Genomic DNA, 19,876 nt, shown 5'->3' on the forward strand with positions numbered 1-19,876 from the left:
AGGGACGAAAAATCTTTGAGATTATCTATCCCACATAATCCAAACTGAGGGGTTAATAGGAATGTTGCAAGATGTGCATATAGTTCCAGACTCCATTTCTTTACTAGCATAGGAACTTTAAGCAAGTCACTTAATTTCTCTGAAATTCGATTTCATCATTTGCAAAATGGGGATAACAGCACTTTCCTAGTTTCACAGAATTGTTCTTCAGATTTATTGATATATCAAAATTATTCCATAAATCATTAAAATGAAGAAGAGAAGTAATTTATTACCTCATTCTTGTTATTATTTCCATAACCATCATTCCATCATTTAAAAAAAATATCAGAGCCTGAAAATATTCTGTGACATCAAGCTGCCCTTAACTTTTAAATCTATAAAACAGTGAGCCTCAACTTGTTTGCATAACAGAATTACTTGCGAGATGTTTACAACTCTGTATGAGGAGAGCCTATTTAGAGACTACGTGCAAACTAGGAGAGCACAGACAGGGAATGCTGAACTTTACACCTGAGTAGAAATTAAGCCATCACTCAGACACACCTCTTCATTTTTACAGAGGCAGAAACAGAAACTAAGAGTTAAGTAATTTCCCAAAGGTCACACAACCAGTTAGCTCTTCACCAAACCAGAAGAGTCACCTAGATTCTTCAACCACCATTCACTCAAAGACCATATTCTGCTCATGTCAAATACATGATAGACACTAATTTTCAAAGACTACCAAGCCTTCTCTGTGTATTCAATAGTTATTAGGTTTTTCACACGGACTAAGTAAGAGACTCAGATTGTTACAACTTACTTCTGTGACTCCGTCCTGGCACATTCTAGTTCTCTGGCTAAAGATCTCCTATAAATTAAGTCTAGTTGCCTAGTACTTTCAAAATACAAACAGGACAAAATAGAAAAATAAAAGTTACCCAACTGGAAATGTAAGGTTTTAAGTGACAATTATGTTCAGCATCTCTAAGGTAGCACCCATTCTCATGAACCCTAACCTTGGAATCACATCCTTGTTTATTGCATTAGGATTCCTGCTAGACGCGAGGCATCTTAAGAAAATTAAATAATTGTGTATCTACCTGACAGGACATGAGAATAAGCATTTTCTAACAACCTAAATGCGAAAGTCCTTCAGATTATTGAAATAAGAATCAACAAAAATAATTTATAAAATAAAAATGACAAGATATATAGGGGGCACTTGGGTAGCTCAGTCGGTGAAGTGTCTGACTTCCACTCAGGTCATGATCTCCGGGTTCTGGGACCCAGCCCTGCATCAAGTTCCCAGCTCAGTGGGGAATCTGCTTCGCATCTTCATCTGCCCCTGCTCATGCCCTCTCTCTTACTCACTCTTTCTCTCAAATAAAATCTTTTAAATAAAGGGGGGATAAGACATAGAGTAAGCTCCTATGTAGAAAATCAAGAATTAAAAAAAAAAAAAAAAAGCTAAACCCAAAAAACCAATTCAGTAAGGTTGTAAGATACAAAAAAAATCAATAAACTAGATCAATTTCATTTTTACACACTACAGTGAAAACACAAATAGGACATTAAGAAAGCAATTCCAAAAAAAGAAAGCAAGCAATTCCAGGGGATCCCTGGGTGGCTCAGTGGTTTGGTGCCTGCCTTCAACCCAGGGTGTGATTGAGTCCCGCATCAGGCTCTCTACATGGAGCCTGCTTCTCCCTCTGCCTGTGTCTCTGCCTCTTTCTCTCTGCCTCTCATGAATAAATAAAATCTTCAAAAAAAAAAAAAAAAAAAAAAAAGAAAGAAAGCAATTCTATTCACAATAGCATTAAAAAAAAAAAAAAGGAAAAAATAACTCAGGAATGGCTAGACTTGTACACTGAAAACTAAAAGATATTGCTTAAAATAAGAATCTAAATACAAGGAAAGACAACCCGTGTTCATAAACAGGAGGCTTAATGTTGTTAAAATGACATTGTCTGACACCTAGATTCAATTTAATAGCTATCAAAATTTCAAGTGGTTTTTTACACAAAGCAAAAAAACTGAACCTAAGACATACATGGAAATGCAAAGGACTCAGGAGAGCTACACTCTTTTGGAAAAGAACAACGCCAGAATTACATTTGCTAAATTCAAAAGTTACTGTAGAGCTACAGTAATCAAGACGGAGTGGTCTTTCCATAAAGGTAGGCAATGGTCAATGAGAGGGAATTGAGTAGCCAGAAATAAACCCTTACATTTGTCATGTGTGGTTCATTTGAGTTTTGCCAAGGGTTTTAAGACAATTTGATGAGGAAAGAATACGAAAGCAAACCTTGGAGATGTCGTGAGTTTGGTTCCAGACCACTGCAAAACAAGTGAATCCAATGAAGCTTTTGGTTTCCCAGGGAACAGACATATTTTTAAACTGTATTGTAATTTATGAAGTGTGCAGTAGCATTAGGTCTAAAAAAAACACAGTGTATGTACCTTAAAAATACTGCTAAAAACTGCCAAGTAGCACCTGAATTTTCCATTAGATATAATTACTGACCACAGACGATCATAACAAAATAATAAACCATGAAGTATTTCAAAATCTGTTGAAATGTGACAGAGAAAGTAAGCAAATGCTGTGAAAACGATGGTGCTGACAGACTGGATACAGGGTCGCCAAAAACCTTCAATTTGTTAAAAACAAAAAAGCAAACAAAACCCTGAGTATCTGCAAAGTGCAATAAAACAAAGCACAATAAAACAAGGTATGCCTGTTGTCTTTCCAGTAAATGGTGCTAGAATAATGTAATATCCACGCACAAAAGAATGAATTTATACTTCTACCTCAAACTATATAAAAAATTAATCCAAGCTGAATAAGATACCTAAATATAGAAGCTAAAATTACAAAACTCTTACAAGAATATGTAGTATAAATCTCCACAACCTCGGGTTATATATTACAACAAAACTGTAAGTGAGGAAAAAAAGACATCGATAAACTGGTTGTCATCAAAATTTAAAACTTTTGTGCTTTAAAGAACGCCTTCAAGAAAATGAAGATAACCCACAGACTGGGAAAAGGTATTTGTAAATCATATCTCATAAGGTGTATTTGTAAATCATATCTCATAAGGTCTCTCATCTAGAATATGTAAAGAAATCTTACAACTGGAACAAAATAAAACTAATCCAGTTTTAAGATTTTATTTATTTGACACAAAGAGAGACAGAGCTCAAACAAGGGGAGAGCGGCGAGGGAAAAGCAGGCTCCCTGGTAAGCAGGGAGCCCGATGCAGGGCTCGATCCCAGGACCCCAGGATCACACCCCGAGCTGAAGGCAGACGCTCAACCATCTGAGCCACCCAGGCGTCCCTCAAAGAAAATCTTTTTAAAAATCTGCAAAATACATTAGCCTCTTAAAGTAACGAACACGCTGAATGAATCTCAAGTCAAACGGACATATTTCATAAAAAAGGAGGGAATTTAAAAAACTTTAATTGAAAAAGAGACAAAAATTCTAGACTGATTAATATACTTTTTAAATCTCACAGATACGCTTTTAAACCTTCCCCATTCATGAGGGAATATGGTCAAAATATACTTGAAAACTTACACAGCTTTTTTTTTTTAATAGCCTCAAGTGCCTTTTAGTCGTGGCAGATTAGAAATTAGTGGAATTCTGACAAAACCATGAATTATTCTTAGAGTTTTCTGGATTTTGGTTTTTAAATTATTCTAGATTTTGCAGAATAAGAGAACATTCCCATATTTAAACACTTTGGGTGGGTAATTTCACTACAATTAGGGAAACATCAATTAAAATAATGAAATATATAGGAGTTACGTGAAAGTATTTAAGTTAGGGATCCCTGCACCTGCCTTCGGCTCAGGGCATGACCCCAGAGTCCCAAGATCGGGTCCCACATTGGGCTGTATGGAGCCCTTCTCCCTCTGCCTGGGTCTCTGCCTCTCTCTCTCTCTCTCTCTCGGTCTCTCATGAATAGATAAAATCTTTAAAAAAAAAAAAAAAACAAAAACTTAAATTTAATACACACGACCTTCAATTAAAAATTTCATTTCTGGGGCCCTTGGGTGGCTCAATTGGTTAAGTATCCGACTCTTGATTTAGGCTCAAGGTCATGATCTCAGGGTTGTGAGGCTGAGTGCCACACTAGGCTCCTCACTCAGTGGTGAGTTTGCTTCTTTCTCTCTCTCCCTCTTTTCCCTCCCCTTAATTTCTGTAAAATTTTCATTTTACAGAAATGAAAGTATTTAAAGATCAATATGAGCTTTCTTTAATAGGGAAATTTTTTTTTTTTAAATTAGAGGTCTAAAAATAAAGGAATTGTTAAATTCTGATATATTTCCACCGTTGTGACATCATGTGGAAGTTATAAGAATGAGGCAAATATATAAATATTCCTTAGGGAAGATGTCAAGGACATAGTGGCAAGTTAAAAAACAAAAAAAAGAAAGAAAGAAAAAAAGGGACACGTAAGCAGTACATGCTAAGTATCGTATCGCACATTATTTAGAAGTACACACGTGTGTCCATATATCACCAAATCAGTAATGAAACCAAACCAGGACTGCTTCTAGACTTAGAGCTGTATCAAATGGGAGTCTACTTTCACTCACTATACTTCTATACTCTTACAATTAACCAAGAGGACCTTACAAACTTTAAAACTACTAGGGGAAAAAAAAAAAAAAATCACCAGAAACATCAGTTCCTCTTGCCTTTGGGGCTGCCATTCAAGACTCAAGTTCCCATCTTGCCACAAATGCCAGCTATTTCTAAGGGACTCCTTCTTCTCATAGGGTCCAGATTTCAAGGCAATGATGGAATTGGATACCCTACAAATATATCCTAAAGTGGAAAAGCAGCCACAGGCACCCAAAGGAACAATGCATTTGACTCCTGACGTTCTGAGGGTGCAATAAAGGTAGACAAAGATCTTTCTCATAACCAGAGTCCACTAACTAGCAAGTGATTGTCACAGGATCCACAGAAGGTGACAGGTTGGGCCTGGCCTAGGCGCCTCACACAGCACGCAACCAGGAGGAATCATTCATGCTTCTGAGCCTTTTCAAACCTTCAAGGCGACCAACTGACAATCATTATGGCCTTCTCGTCATTCTTCCCCAACGGAATAAAGAATATGTGTAATAGCCTTTATGAATGTTTTAAAAATACCCAACAGGGCAGCCCGGGTGGCTCAGTGGTTTAGCGCCGCCTTCAGCCCAGGGCCTGATCCTGGAGACCCGGGATCGAGTCCCACATTGGGCTCCCTGCATGGAGCCTGCTTCTCCCTCTGCCTCTCTCTGTGTCTCTCATGAATAAATAAATAAAATCTTTAAAAAAATAAAAAATAAAATAAAAAAATAAAAATACCCAACAAAGTAACAAACAGAGGCTACAAGCTTCACTGCTGAGAGTCTACAGTTTCTGTTCCCTTCCAGAAAACTAGATTGGAAAGCGAAGAAAACTACAATGTGACATAGCAACTAGGGATCAGATAGGTTCCCTCCAGATGGCTTATCAAAAAATCTTGCTTATATATTTATGGCTGTACTCAAAACATGTCAAAACAGCTGGGGAAGGAAAAATAAGGGGTGGCCAAATTTTTAAAATTTTGAGCAATATCACTTGAGCAGGTGTAAAATTTTATTTAAATAAAAAACTATCTTAATAAATTTTTAATTTTAATAAAATGAAATAAAAGTTTACTTTCATAATGAATCAGTTACTAGCTCAACAGATTTTTTTTTTTTTAACAGATATTTTTGAAAAGAAAATTTGAGAACAAGAGATCATTATACATCCAAGTTAGAATCACAAGCAAGCAGACCTGGAAGGGACTTCCAAAAAACTTGGCCAATCGCATCATTTTATAAGAACCAGAAAGGTTAAGTGACTTGCCCCAGTTAGAATAAGAGCTGAGAGCCTGCCCCTCTCGCTGCCTGTGTCTCTGCCTCTCTCATTGTCTCTCATGAATAAATTAAAAATCTTAAAAAAAAAAAAAAAAAAAAAAGAATAAGAGCTGAGACTAATCTCCGGCCTCTCAACTTCCAGACCAATGGCTTTCTCTCCATCATACCTGCTGCCTTCCAGAAATTGAGCACAACTAAGAAGAATGAATCAGATTAAAAATCTGTTGATTCTAAGAAAGTACAGAAGAATCACATCTTGGACTGGTCCGTACTAATCTAGGGGGGAACTAATAGGAGTCCTATAAAATTTACAACAGCTTTTATTACGGGTTGACATCTGAATTGATGCTACTTAAAAATAGAACTGCTCTGAAGGATTTTCTGGGTTTATAATCCATTCACAGGAGACTGCCACGTGTTGCAATGCTGACAGTGCCACTAGTAAGATGGGAGGAGGAAAAGAGGAACATTGCAGGTGACCTGAAAGATCCTGCTCAATATACGGTTAAAAAATGAACTTCTTGGGTCTCGAAACAGCCTTGTCGGTCAGAGAGCTGGGACAGAGCTGCTGCCTGCCATCCTCACCTTCAGCGGCAGACAATATTCTTTTGTGAGCTCGGGCGCTGCGCTCAAAGGGGCCCTTTGTTTCGGTCCCTCACGCCCACTCCCCCGGGGCCTTACCTGGGATAGTAGGCGGTGTAGTTCATGAAGAGCTGGGTGCCCGCCGGGTAGTACGCAGTGGAGGGCTGTAGCGCCCGAGGGTTCAGAAGCACGGAGGGCTGGTAAATGGCAGCTTCCGTGGGAATGACTGCTGCAGGGGCTGGAAATGTGTAGGAGGGAGGAGACAGGCCTAGATAAGCAAAGAGAGAGACTTTGAGACATGTTTGTCACAACGGACACACGTGCTAGCATTAAAGCCAGAAGCTGAGGAGGCCCGGGTGGCCTAGGGGTTGGGCAGCTGCCTTTGGCTGCGGGCGGAATCCTGGGGTCCTGGGATCGAGTCCCGCATCCGGCTCCCCCAGGGAGCCTGCTTCTCCCTCCACCTCTCTCTGGGTCTCTCATGAAAAATAAATAAATCTTAAAAAAAAAAAAAATCCAGAAGCTCACTGGTCCATACGTACGTACATTTTATTTCTTACATGAACATTTTAACAGGTTGTCAGCCCAAGCAACTTTTAAAATTTGTATATATTTAATCTTTGTTGAAATTGTTAGAACCATGTGAATTCTCAAATTTCTAAAAGTATGGAGTTAAATTTTTTCTTAAAGATTTTACTTATTTATTCATGAGTGACACAGAGAAGAAGAAACACAGGCAGAGGGAGAAGCAGGCTCCCTGCGGGGAGCATGATGTGGGACTCGATCCCAGTACCCTGGGGTCACACCCTGAGACACCCAGGAACCCTGAAAAAGTTTTTTAATGTTGGTCATTTTTTGGTGAGTCTTCAACTCAATCACTGAATCCTGATCTTCCACACAAAATGTGATTAAAACATCCATGCAACTTACTTTTGATTGTATAGTTAACACCTAAAGATAATCTCAAAACCTATATAGACCTAGAAATAGGGAAAACACGATTATCAAGTGGATTTTAAAGTCTTTTCAACCATTTCATGACATGTGATTTTTTTTTTCCCTACTCCTGAGTGCCAGTTACCACAATCTAACCCTTTGAGGAAAGAAACATAGGACTGACACGTAGTGTAACTTCAAACTAAAAGCTGGGCTGCTGTTGTTGCTTTTTTGAGAGCTATGCTTCTCTTTCGTCCTGTTATCTATTCTGTAGTACAGTGTAAGATGAAAAAGTTACGATAAAAATGATTTCACGAATTCCATGCATTATGCCAAAGCATAGATGGTGCCAGAGTGAACGGACCTAAAAGTAGATTAACTCTGCATTATTATTTCCATCTAAATGAATCCCAGAAGATGGGCTTTGAAGCTAATCTACATCTTTGGACTGGTTTAAAAAAAAAAAAAAGTACCCAACCTGAAAAATAACTAAAAGAATACACACCCAAATCTTCCTGATTTGGAAGGAAATCAAAGCCGAGGGTCGGCTGATAAAAAGTGGACTCAGGTTAAATAGAAAACAGAAAGGATGAAATTCTATTATCTTCTAGTTATTCAACATCTTCCAGGCCACATAACTCTTTTAAGTGATACTAGTCACGGCTTAGTAGCTTTAACATGTGAAATGAACACAACTATCCAGGCCATCTGCATTCAACAGGAGAGATAACTGAATGGTTGCTTGAATTTGGAATTCTTGTCTTTAACTTTTAAACCTATAACCATCTAATACATTTTGCAAATAGCAGAGGCTCAAGGAATAACTTTTCACAGAAAAATCTCTATTGTCTTTTTCATTTTTTAAGATTTTATTTATTTATTCATGAGAGACAGATAGAGAGAGAGAAAGAGAGAGAGAGAGAGAGAGAGGCAAAGACCCAGGCAAAGGGAGAAGCAGGCTCCATGCAGGGAGCCCGACGCAGGACTCGATCCCAGGCCTCCAGGATCACACCCTGGACTGAAGGCAGGCGCTCAACCGCTGAGCCACCTGGGCTGCCCGTCTTTTTCATTTCTTATGAGTTTCTACATGTGTATGGAGGGCTAAGAGAGTCTGCTGTACGGGGTACATAAACCAAAGACCAACATATTGATTTCATATTCAACCTTTAGGTATCTCCTTCAGAATTCACTAAAAACTGTGCTGCATGCTCGATACTTAACGTAAAAAAGATTTAAAATGATAATTCCTGACCTTAAAAACTCCACAAAAGGGCAAACAAATGGGGGCACCTAAGTCATATAGAAAATTATAAGCCTATGCCCCTATCTTGCTTTCAAAACTATGCAATTTGTTATGACAATATAAAGAAAGGTTGAAATTTTTGATAATAGATTAGGCTGCCCAGATTTGGATATTCCTCAAGTGGAAGGACAGCTATGACACTCCTAAAAGAGAATCAGATGTGTATATTCATCGATTAGAAAAGTGGAGTTTACCTTCTAATGTCAACTTTTTGAAAAAGTTAAAATGTCAATAAACAACTTAAAGTTAAAAAAACCTTAACAGCATTTCTTTCCCAGATTTTTTTTTCTTTACCAGATTTAATAAGAAATTCCTTCGTGCAGATTAACCAATCACTATTTTAAATTCTTTAGTTGTTTTGAGTAGATTAAAAAAGCATATGCAATTTCTCTAAGTTTTTTGGTTGCTGTAAAAATAGGAAATCACCTTAAGGGAGATGGCAGGAAAAAAAAGTCCAGTAGAGCAGGCATGATATTAGCATGTATCAGTCGGAATTCCAACTTTTTTTTTCTTTTTAATGAGTAAACTCTTTCACTAAAATAGCAAGTAGTCAATTTTGGTTAACATTTTTGGAGATTATTAAAATACATCAAAATCTATTTTTATGTGGAAAAAGGCATGTTAAACTTTTTCCTGTTACTTTAGGGCTTTAGGAAAGGGAAAGAGGAATAGAATGAAAGTCTTAGGAAGAAAGTCTGTAATGACCAGTTTTCAACCAGGAAGAGAGAGAAGTAAAAGGATACCATAGCAGAATAATTTGGGTTACACAGCATGAAGAAATTCCCTTATCTCACAATGTTTGATAAGATTATCACTAAAGGAAATCATAAAAGTTACTGATATTATCAGTGCTTTATGGACAGAATACATAGGACTGAGATTACTTTAAGACACCGCTTAAACCCAATCATAAGTTTTTAGAACTTGACGCTCATCAGTTATCAACTCTGAGATATTCACCAACAGCAAGCAGCAGATGAATGGAGTATTAGCATTTAGGAAGTCCGAGGGGAAAAAAAGGATTAAGCCCCACCAAATGTTCTACGAAAAATAATTTATCAAATAGTTTTATTGGTATAGATCCCTCTGTATAGAAAGTAATGTCCTAACACACTCCATTTTATTGGGATCAAGTACATAATCCAGTTGGCTTTCTCCATTATCTTTGGACTACATTCCAAGTGCAACATTCTTTAAACATACCCAGCATGGCTCCTAACAAGGTATGTCTTATTCAAAAGTGAAAACTGTGTCAAAAAGATTCAAATTTTAATGTCAGATCCCCAAATATTCCTTAGTCACTAACCACATAACATAGTCTCCAGACTAAAGGGCTTATTCCTCTCAAACAGGATTTCAGATGGCTTGCACCCAGATGCCAATGAGCAAGAGCATGCCTTGAAATTAAGCACTGATCCTGCGATCCAATGGAAACTTTGGCTAATTTATTTACGCATTTGTATTTGTACTTTTATTCCAGATATCCTGGAGACCAAGAGAAGTGCTCCCCAGATTGTCCGTTCCAAAGAAATACTTAATGCTCAAAAAATGGAACATGTAAAATGGGCATCAAATCACCCTTCAAAAATCAAAATATAAAGTTTAAAAAAAAAAAAAAAGACAAGAACGAGGATCCAGCCATACTTATTTTACCTTTAAGTGCGTATTAAAATATCTACATAGCCAGGTTGCCTCCCAGAGTCAGTGCTTATCTTGAGCACACTAAGCTTCAGAAATCAAGTGCTTATCACTGGAAAAGCAAGAATATAATTTGAAAGGAGGTTTCCATAGCATCTCTAATTATGGGTGTCCACAACCAAGGTCTTAAATGATTACCAGATACTACCGATTTCAGATGGGAAAGCCTTATGTAACCACTTCACCTGCCTTAGAAAGAACCAGGGGCACAGAAAGTTATGAAAGCAGCTTAAGCACCTACCAGCATATAGCGTAGAATAGCGCCAAGACCCAAGAAAAACTTACATGGTAACTTACATGGCGGTGGGGATAAGCCATTTCGATTTAAAGTGCCCCCCATTAACACAAAGTTCATCTCCTCAGCTGAACACTGAAAGACTTCAACATATCTGTCCTTCATGGTTTTTTTATGACACTTCTGTGCAGCCATAAATGCTCTGTCCGCAGACTTCATCTGGATAAAGGCATCTCCTGATGGGCGGCCCTGAGCGTGTGGGGGAAGAATAAAAACAAAAGGAGACTGTCTCCTTCAACAAGGAAATGGTTGCTTATAAAACATGCAAAGTGACAATCACCCATAGTACAGACATTTTAGCCACAAAATCTGGGTGACAAGTGTTGTCTACTGAAATCTAACTTGCATTTTTATCACCTGATCAGCAGAATGGCCCACAAAAACCTTGGACAAAGTTTTGAGAGCTCACAGTCGAAAATGATCCTTTCTTGCTTCTGCTAATTAGTATCAGATGTACAGGGCTTTTTGAAAGGGTCTCCTTACAACTGAGGCTTCGAAGTCTAGGCTCGTATATTGGGGTTTTGCACCTTTCTGGAAAACCCTGTTAAATCTTATGTGACAGAGAAAAGCTAGGAACAGAACCAGTATAAGAGCTTTATGTATGCTCCTATGTGAAGCCGAATAAGCCAGTGTTCTGTTTTGGCTCTCAGTTGTCCGTCGCTGCCCTGCAACATCTCCTGTAGGTAGGGATGTGGGGATAAGGAAATGGGAACTAAAGGCACACTGAGGGTGGGGGAAAGCTGTATCATCGCCTTGCTTAGGAGTCCTTCTCTCACCACCACCTTAAACCTTGGACAGGTGTTTAAAGGTATTTCCTCGATTACTAATAGCTTCCTAAAAAGCCTATTTAAAACCAAGCTGGTCGATTTCTGTTTCACAGAACCAGAACACCTTGGTTTTTCTTTAACATGGAAATTTTTATGGGGGAGAAAAAGACAGGATCAGCTTTTAAGATTTTCTTTTTTCTATGGATTTCTTTAAAAGTCTCTAAGGGACTATTTAGTGCAAATTATAACCATGCAAGTTACCATAAGAGTTACCATACCAGGGAAATTAGGGATACCAGGGAGACCCAGTCCAAGATGGAAACCTAACATCTTCAAGGCAGCTAAAAGCTCATCATTAAAGAAGCATTTCTCCCAAATGCAATCACAATAGGTCACGTGGGTCAATAAGAGGCAAATATGTCCACTGTGGTTAATCAAAGAACAATAATAACCCCTAGGTTATTAGAAATGGTGCTCAAAGAGAAACCAAACAATTTCCTGGCGATGCTGAATTGTAGGGAAGTTTTATTCAAAAGGACTCCCACCAGTGAAGCATGCTGAGAGGGTATATAGATTAAAAGTTGCATAGCTTAATATTGACATAAGAGTTAGAATGAGCATGTGCCGGTGTGGGAAACCAAGCCAGGGGCTCAGAAGCTTTTCTGATTCTTCATACTCAGATTAGCAATTTAAAAAGCGTTGGTATTTCCAATACAAACCTATATTCAACCCATAGTGCTCAGAAAACATTTTTAAAAAGTAATGCAACCTTGCTTTTAAGATTTTCAAAACCTTAATTAGAATCACCTGGTTTACAGGTTTTTAAAAAATTCTGTCCTGCTTATGATAGCACACAATGCTGGTAAACTATTCAGCAACTAATGGGATTAATTTTATTTAATCAAGGGACACCAAGGCAGGAACTACTTTTAATACGCTTCGAATAGATACTCGCATACTATAAGAATCGGTTATCCTTCGATGGAGGCTTTTCAACAATTCATTAACACATTTGAGCGCCTGTTATGATCACATACCATTCCAACAAATCTTTACTAAGTTCGCACTCTACTCAATGTCATTTGATGTCATATATAGAAAATAATGTTTTTTAATAAACAATTTCTAAACAGTCTATAGATAAAATACTCTGGAACAGAGACATGCTCATTGGTTTATACACAGCCTAACAATCGCTTTCATGCTACAATAGCAAACAAAGCTTAGTAGCTGCAACAGTAAAATGTTAATATTAGACAGAGAATATTATTTGCATCCTTCCTGAGACTAATAGTTTGATGGATATAAATGATGGAATCAGAGCTGAATTTAAATCACCATACCAACGACAGCATCCTTTCTGGACTTTATCTTAAAGACCTCCTGCATCTACACTTAAAGCTCTCCTTAAAGACTCACTAGACAGCTGATGAACGCCTGTACTTTTTTTTTTTTTTTTTTAACTGAAAGAGAGCCTGATCCTAAGAATAAGCAAATGGGCTTTCCATTAAGTTACTTCTTACCTGGTGATTCAATACCATGTGCACCCCATGTGTTCGAATATCCGTAGAAAACTCCCCCAGGAAGTCCAGGATGTCTTCAATGGTGGCCGCATAGGGAAGACCGCGAAGGCGTATACAGTCTCTAACATTCGTAGGGGGCACAAATTGCTGAGGTAGTACTGGAATAATGGGGGGGGTTGGAAGTGGAATAAGAGGGGCCGAAGAGAATCGGTTCAGCACCTGTACTCAAAGCAAAAGACAGGGGATTTAGAGCCTTGCTCCTCCAGTGTGGTCTGCAAACCACAGAAGCACTGTGGGGCTCGCGAGAAATGCATCATCTCAGCTCTACTCCAGACCTAGTGAACGTGAACCTGCATTTTAACAGGATCCCCAGGTAATTTGTAGGCATATTAAAGTTTGAGAAGCACTTATGGAGAAAGAGCTTCATACTTTTCAGCTGGGGAAGCAGGATACCCACGTTTTCGTCAAATGCATGCTGAGGCACATGCCATATGCAATACAACGTGCTTAGATTAAGGGCTTGTCTACTGGACAAGGACATCACTGTCTTGGGACAAATATCCTAAAAAGTATGCTGCTTTTATAAAAACCTGAACATACTGTTAAATGTGGACTCCTGTAGCCATCTCTTAGATTTCGTTTCACTAAGCACAGCCTTCCCCTTAATATTGTCATCACATCCTACCTCCAAACCCAAGCAAGGGTTTATACATATAAACAAGTATTTACATGTATGAATATATACATCGTATAAAACAAATTCAAGACAATGGCTGGTAATGTAAAATGAAAAAAATTCAAAAATAACCAGTTTTGATGTGAATTTGAGACAGTGCAAGACAAAACATCTTGACTATCTTCTAAAGTCATGGAATTTGGCTATCTTGAAAATGAATGAGAGGTTTGCTACATTTAGGAGAAAGGATTATTCCCCAAGCAACACTCTGTTGGGTTCTGGTCTCCTTCTGCCTTAGTTTGGAACATGCCTATTAGTTTATAATAGTAGGATATACTTGTGCAAACAGCGTGTGTGACATCACTAGGTTTCTCGAACTTACTACTATAGCCTTAATCATCCCGTAAAGTGAAAATGTAGACTCAAAACCCTCCCCACAAATTCCCCACTCCCACCCTGTCCAGTTGCTATCAAAGTTAAGAGGTGACAAATCAAAGGACAAATACACCACAGCCAAAGAAACTTCAGAGACAGCAAGAATTTTTAGAAACTATACAAATAATCCAGACCCAGCACAAATGTTATAGGATAAGCACGAATAGAAAATACATGTGGTTGTAGACAAACTCAGCACACAAAATGGTCAAGCACCTTCTGATACCTACCAAATAGGAGGTGAGCAAGTAGTTCTTGAACGAAATGATTATTAGTAATGAAATGATGACAGTGCAGAGCATATGATGACTTCAGCATTCCTTACATAAATCAGTAGGATGGGGGCTGGACACAAAGCTCATCTATCACCCAAACTGCATTACGGTAAAGTCATATTCTGGCAGCGTACTCTACACCCAAACCAATACAATATACAGTGGCCAAGACCCTGGAGGAGTCAATTCTAGGCCAAGATTTCCATAAAACTATGCTTCCAATTAAAGATTTTTTTTTTTTAATTCATGAGAGACCCAGAGAGAGAGAGAGAGAGAGAGAGAGAGAGAGAGGGAGAGAGAGAGGCAGAGACAAAGGCAAAGGGAGAAGCAAGCTCCATGCAGGGAGCCTGACGTGGGACTCAATCCTGGGACTCCAGGATCATGCCCTAGGCCGAAGGCAGGCGCCAAACTGCTGAGCCACCTAGGGATCCCCCAATTAAAGATTTAAAATCCCATTTTCCCCTCCACTAGTTTGGCACTGATGTGTCTAGTGTTATAAACCTCGATCATATTTAGCATATTTTAGAAATTCAGAATTTTTTTAAAAGATTTTATTCATTTGCTCATGAGAGACAGAGAGACAGAGAGGCAGAGACACAGGTGGAGGGAGAAGCAGGCTCCATGCAGGGAGCCCGACATGGGACTCGATCCTGGGTCTCCAGGATCAGGTCCTGGGCTGAAGGCAGGGCCAAACCGCCGAGCCACCCGGGCTGCCCAGAAAGTCAGAATTTACAATACTTATTTTCAACAAGGAACAGAATTGTTTAAATTTTAAGTATGCTCACAGTTTAGGGTTCAAGAACACGAGTACCTGAGGATGCAGAACTAGCTTAAAATGTCACCTGCGTTTGTTACAGGTATAAATATCATGTCAGTATCCTAGCAGGTGGGAAGTTCTTTTCAACTCTGGGCAATTATTTCAAGTCACAATACACCATGGGCTTTGCAGAAAGAAGCTAGACAAAGTCATTCTATGAACTCAAAGAAATAATAGTAGAGTCAGTATCCTAACTGCTTGTAAAAATAAAAGATGAAATGTATCACTAAAGTTGCTCTGTTCTATTAAGGGACCCAAGTGGAATAAGTTGGAAGAGCCACACATGAAACAGTCTGCGTAACCTCAGATACACAAGAAAAACGAAGACCCTTAAAGCCCCTTCAGCTGGGAAGTCAAGAAGAATAGCCAAAAAGTTTGAAGCTCCACAGGTAGCTTCCTTCCTGGATCATTTTGGGCAACTGACTGTCCCATCTGTGCCTCAAAAACATTTCTAAATTCTGAAAGGTAATAATAGGACAAAAGAGTGCTTCACACCATCATTGGCAGTATGGAACTAATCAAGCCTCTGGGAAATAAATTCGGTACAATATTAAAGACCCTGAGAAGCCTGGGTGGCTCAGCAGTTGAACATCTGCATTTGGCCCAGGTCATGATTCTGGGATTGAGTTACACATTGGGGTCCCTGCAGGGAGCCTGCTTGCTACTCTGCCTAATTCTCTGCCTCTGTCTCTTATGAATAAATAAAATCTTAAAACACACACACACACACACACACACACACACACACACACACAAACACATACACAAAAAAACCTTTAGAGCTCATCCAGGGACACCTGGGTGGCTCAGCGGTTAAGTGTCTGCCTTCTGGCTCAGGGCGTGATCCTGGAGTCCCAGGATCGAGTCCCACATCAGGCTCCCTGCATGGAGTCTGCTTCTCCCTCTGCCTATGTCTCTGCCTCTGTGTGTCTCATAATAAATAAATAAATGTCTTAAAAAAAGAAAAAAGAAAGAGAGCTCATCCTATCCAGTTGTAAGGAATCAGAAGTTGAGAGTTTTATGAGCATATGTATCTAGAAATTTCTTATATATGGGGGAAAAAGAAGCCAACCTAAATGTACAACAGAATTTCTAAATAAACTATGTACATACCATTAAAAATGAAATCTTTTTAGCCATGGGTAAACTTGCAAGATATGTAGTTTTAAAAAAGAATACAAAGTGTATCTACAGCAATATTCTAATTATATAAAAACACATGCATCTTTTCTGTGTGTATAGAAAATTACAGTGGTTATCTTTTAATTACAGAATGAAATTCTTTCTAAAAAATGCACCTGTAGTTTCTGTATTTTTCAAGTTTTAACACAATAATGTTGGATTGTTCTTGGAAATAAATAGAATAATCACACAAAGCCACCAAAATGCTCTTAAAAACCAACCTGCTGGACTTCAGCTGCTGTGCTCCTGAAGAGTTCAATGTATCTTTTACCCAACAAGTCCTTATGCTTCCTCAATGCATTCTGTGCATATTCTTCACAGGCAAAGAGGACAAAGGCATCCCCTGTTGGCCTACCGTCTGGATAGGTAACAAAGAGGATGCCTTCCTTCCCCCCGGTGATGGGGCAATGCTGTCCGAAGAAGGCCACCACTTCCTCTGCCGTGGCCGTGAACGGGAGCCCCCGCATGCGGACAATGACTTGATTTTCCTTGGAGAGAAACTGGGCTACCTCATTAGATGTACCTAGGAAACACAAATACCAGGAAGCATGGGGAGAAATGGTTAAGACGTCAACTTTACCAAACTTAAAATGGTAAGATTCTTGGCAGTGTCTTGAGTAGTTTAAAATTAAAACTCCCACTCCCACTGAATTCATGACAACATCCTAGGAATCCAAATTCTCTCCTCAACAATTTGCAACTATTCCCCTACCATTTTCATAAAGCACTTAACTTAGGAAGGTGGCCAGACAATTAAATCATGGAAAACCACTGTATTCTTCTCGTGGAGAGGAAGTCATCATGCTAGGTGAGAGCACAGGTCAAGGAGCCCGGGCCCAATCTTGACTTTGCTATGCACTAGGCTAGGACTTTAGTTTAACCTCTATGTTTTAGTGTCCTCATCTGTAAAATGGGGGAAAAATCATCTACCTCATAGATTATGATAATTAAATAAGTTACTACACATAAAGCACTTTGGTGATTTTTGTTATTATTTTCCTGATCACTTTTTATTAAGAAAAGTTCAAACCTACTCAAGTAAAAGGGAGTATAATGAATATGCACAGCAGCCAGTTTTAAGATTTATAACATCCTGCCTCTCATAAAGCATCTTGTACAGTACTGTCAGGTAGCAAATACTCAGAGGCACATCCTTCAAGCTCGTGTACACATAACATTTTCCTTTTTTTTTTTTTTTTTTTTAAAGTAGGCTCCACCACTAACGTGGGGCTTGAACTCATCACCCCTAGATCAAGAGTTGCATGCTCTACCTACTGAGCCATCCAGATGTCCCATTAACATTTTCCTTTAAGAGGAAAGTCTCTGGGCGCCTGGATGGTTCAGTCAGCTAAGCGTTGTGATCTTGGGGTCCTGGGATCAAGCCCCACATCTGTCTCCTTGCTTGGTGAGTCTGTTTCTCTCTCTCAGCCTGCCTCCCTGTCCCCATTTGTTTCCATGTGCGTGCTCTCTCTCTCAAATGGATAACATCTTTAAAAAATAAAAAGAGCAGACTCTCATACTACCCACATACCATGAACTCTCAGGTATTAATGTAGGAGTTAACTTTGCTATCTATCATGGAACCTCATGCAACTCCCAATATATTTCATCCCCAACCAGTATCAAACATCACTTTGGGGTTTTGGAAACACTATCAAACCTGAAGCCCTGAATTTGGAAGTCTTTGTAGATCTAAAGAATTGTCAGAACAGAAATAAACCAGCAAATTGTGCAAATGAGAGATTTTTGCTATGAATTCACAGTTCCAAGGATTTTAACCAGGGCTATATATCCCTGAGATACACACATTCTCCATATTTAAGTGAAAGTCACTCTAGTATATATTTGGCAATAGTATATTTTCAAAAGCCTCTTAAAAGGTCTACCTACATTCTTGGATTTAGCTATCCTAAGGTTAGAGAATTATCCTAATGAGTGGCATATACAGAGATACAAAAATATTCACTGCAACATCTTTATGGGGAAAAATTGGAAACGAGCTATAAATGTCCACCAGGATATTTTTTAAAAGTATGGTACATAATACTGTATATTAACACTTAAAAAATGTAGTTATGTGGGAAAATATTCATAATATACTAAAAGGAGAAAGTTATAAAGCTATATAAACAGAGAACTAGAAACTTACAAGATAGTTTTATGTATAGAAAAAAAATCTGTCAAACCATATCAACATTTTTTATGCATCGTTACAGATTTTAAAGTAACAAATCACTTAATGAGATAAAGACAGTATCTGTTCCATTTCTTTTCTGATGTCATTATTGCAAACACTATGTACTCACAAATATATCAGAGCCAGAAAACTACTGTGTTCTGGCCATTGAGGAGTTCTGGAAGCTGGAGGAAAAAAAATCCTACAAGCACATATCCAACAATTCCAGGTACTCTAGTATGGCTGTTTAAAAGTAGTTTTCAGGGCCGCCTGGGGGGACTCAGTGGTTGAGCGTCTCCCTTCGGCTCAGGGCATGACCCCGGGTCCCGGGATCGAGTCCCACATCGGGCTCCCTACAGGGAGCCTGCATCTCCCTCTGTCCGTGTCTCTGCCTCTCTGTGTCTCTCATGAATAAATAAATAAAATCTTTAAAAATAAATAAATAAAAGTAGGTTTCAGACTATTTAATTTCTTTCAAAAACTACTCTTCTCCCTTTAAGATTTTAAGTAATCTCTATACCCAGTGTGGGGCTCGGGCTCAAACTCAAACTCTCGAGATCAAGAGGGTCAAACAGATGCTCCACTGACTGAGCCAGCCAGGCACACCTGAAGGGTCCTATTCTTTTTTTGAAGTAATCTCGATACCCACCCTGGGGATCGAACCCTCAACCCAGAGGAAGAGTTGTACACTCAACCGGCTGACTGAGCCAGCTAGGCATCCCTGAATGGTACTATTTTTAATGGCCAGTTAACTATGGTTGGCTGACTGAAGCCTTAGGGCAAGTGTATACACTGTACTCACTGATACTACGTGCTATTTCTTCCAACTTAAAAAAAAAGTCAATTCCTAGGTTTCTTTAGGGGATAAAAACTATTCATGACCCTATTTATCTACTCTGGTGTATAAATAAATTTCAGATTCTTCTCATACCCACATTATATAAAAAGCACTCACCACCAGCAATTTTAAGAAAATCTTCACCTGTTGCTTTGTAAACCTAAGAAAAGAAAGGGAAATTAAATACAGTTTCTGAGCCTTCCAACATGAATACTCAACATGTCAAGGATCTCAAGTTGTAAGGACATACCTCAATGTACCGGGTCCCCATGTGATGTTTGTGCCTCTGTAATGCTAGGTCCCTGTGTTCCTCGCTTACAAACCTCACCAGAGCTTCTCCGTTCCTTCGACCCTGGGCATTCAGACAAAGTGCTGCACCTCCCCTTTGAAAAGGACAGAGAGTGGGGGTAGGGGGGTGGGAAGTACAGTCAGGAAAAAATGATAGGACACCCGTTATCCCTTTGGGATTACTAAGTAACGTAGAGAT

General features: G+C 38.9%; 1 protein-coding gene across 5 annotated transcripts in view; it reads right to left on the bottom strand.

Annotated features, from left to right (window-relative positions):
* Nucleotides 1-19,876, bottom strand: part of ESRP1 (epithelial splicing regulatory protein 1) — a 54,435-nt gene that overhangs the window by 15,484 nt on the left and 19,075 nt on the right. For 4 of the 5 annotated variants that reach the window (XM_041769653.1, XM_041769652.1, XM_041769651.1 and 1 more), the window contains exons 8-13: nucleotides 19,640-19,772; nucleotides 19,507-19,549; nucleotides 16,597-16,898; nucleotides 12,991-13,209; nucleotides 10,691-10,889; nucleotides 6,571-6,739 (exon numbers count right to left, since the gene is read on the bottom strand). In XM_041769653.1, coding sequence (XP_041625587.1) covers nucleotides 6,571-6,739; nucleotides 10,691-10,889; nucleotides 12,991-13,209; nucleotides 16,597-16,898; nucleotides 19,507-19,549; nucleotides 19,640-19,772 — 1,065 coding nt within the window. The remainder of the gene's footprint in view (nucleotides 1-6,570; nucleotides 6,740-10,690; nucleotides 10,890-12,990; nucleotides 13,210-16,596; nucleotides 16,899-19,506; nucleotides 19,550-19,639; nucleotides 19,773-19,876) is intronic. The other variant, XM_041769648.1, reaches the window with a different exon arrangement.

This window comes from Vulpes lagopus, chromosome 9, assembly GCF_018345385.1.
Source record: "Vulpes lagopus strain Blue_001 chromosome 9, ASM1834538v1, whole genome shotgun sequence".
NCBI classification, from domain to species: Eukaryota; Metazoa; Chordata; class Mammalia; order Carnivora; family Canidae; genus Vulpes; species Vulpes lagopus.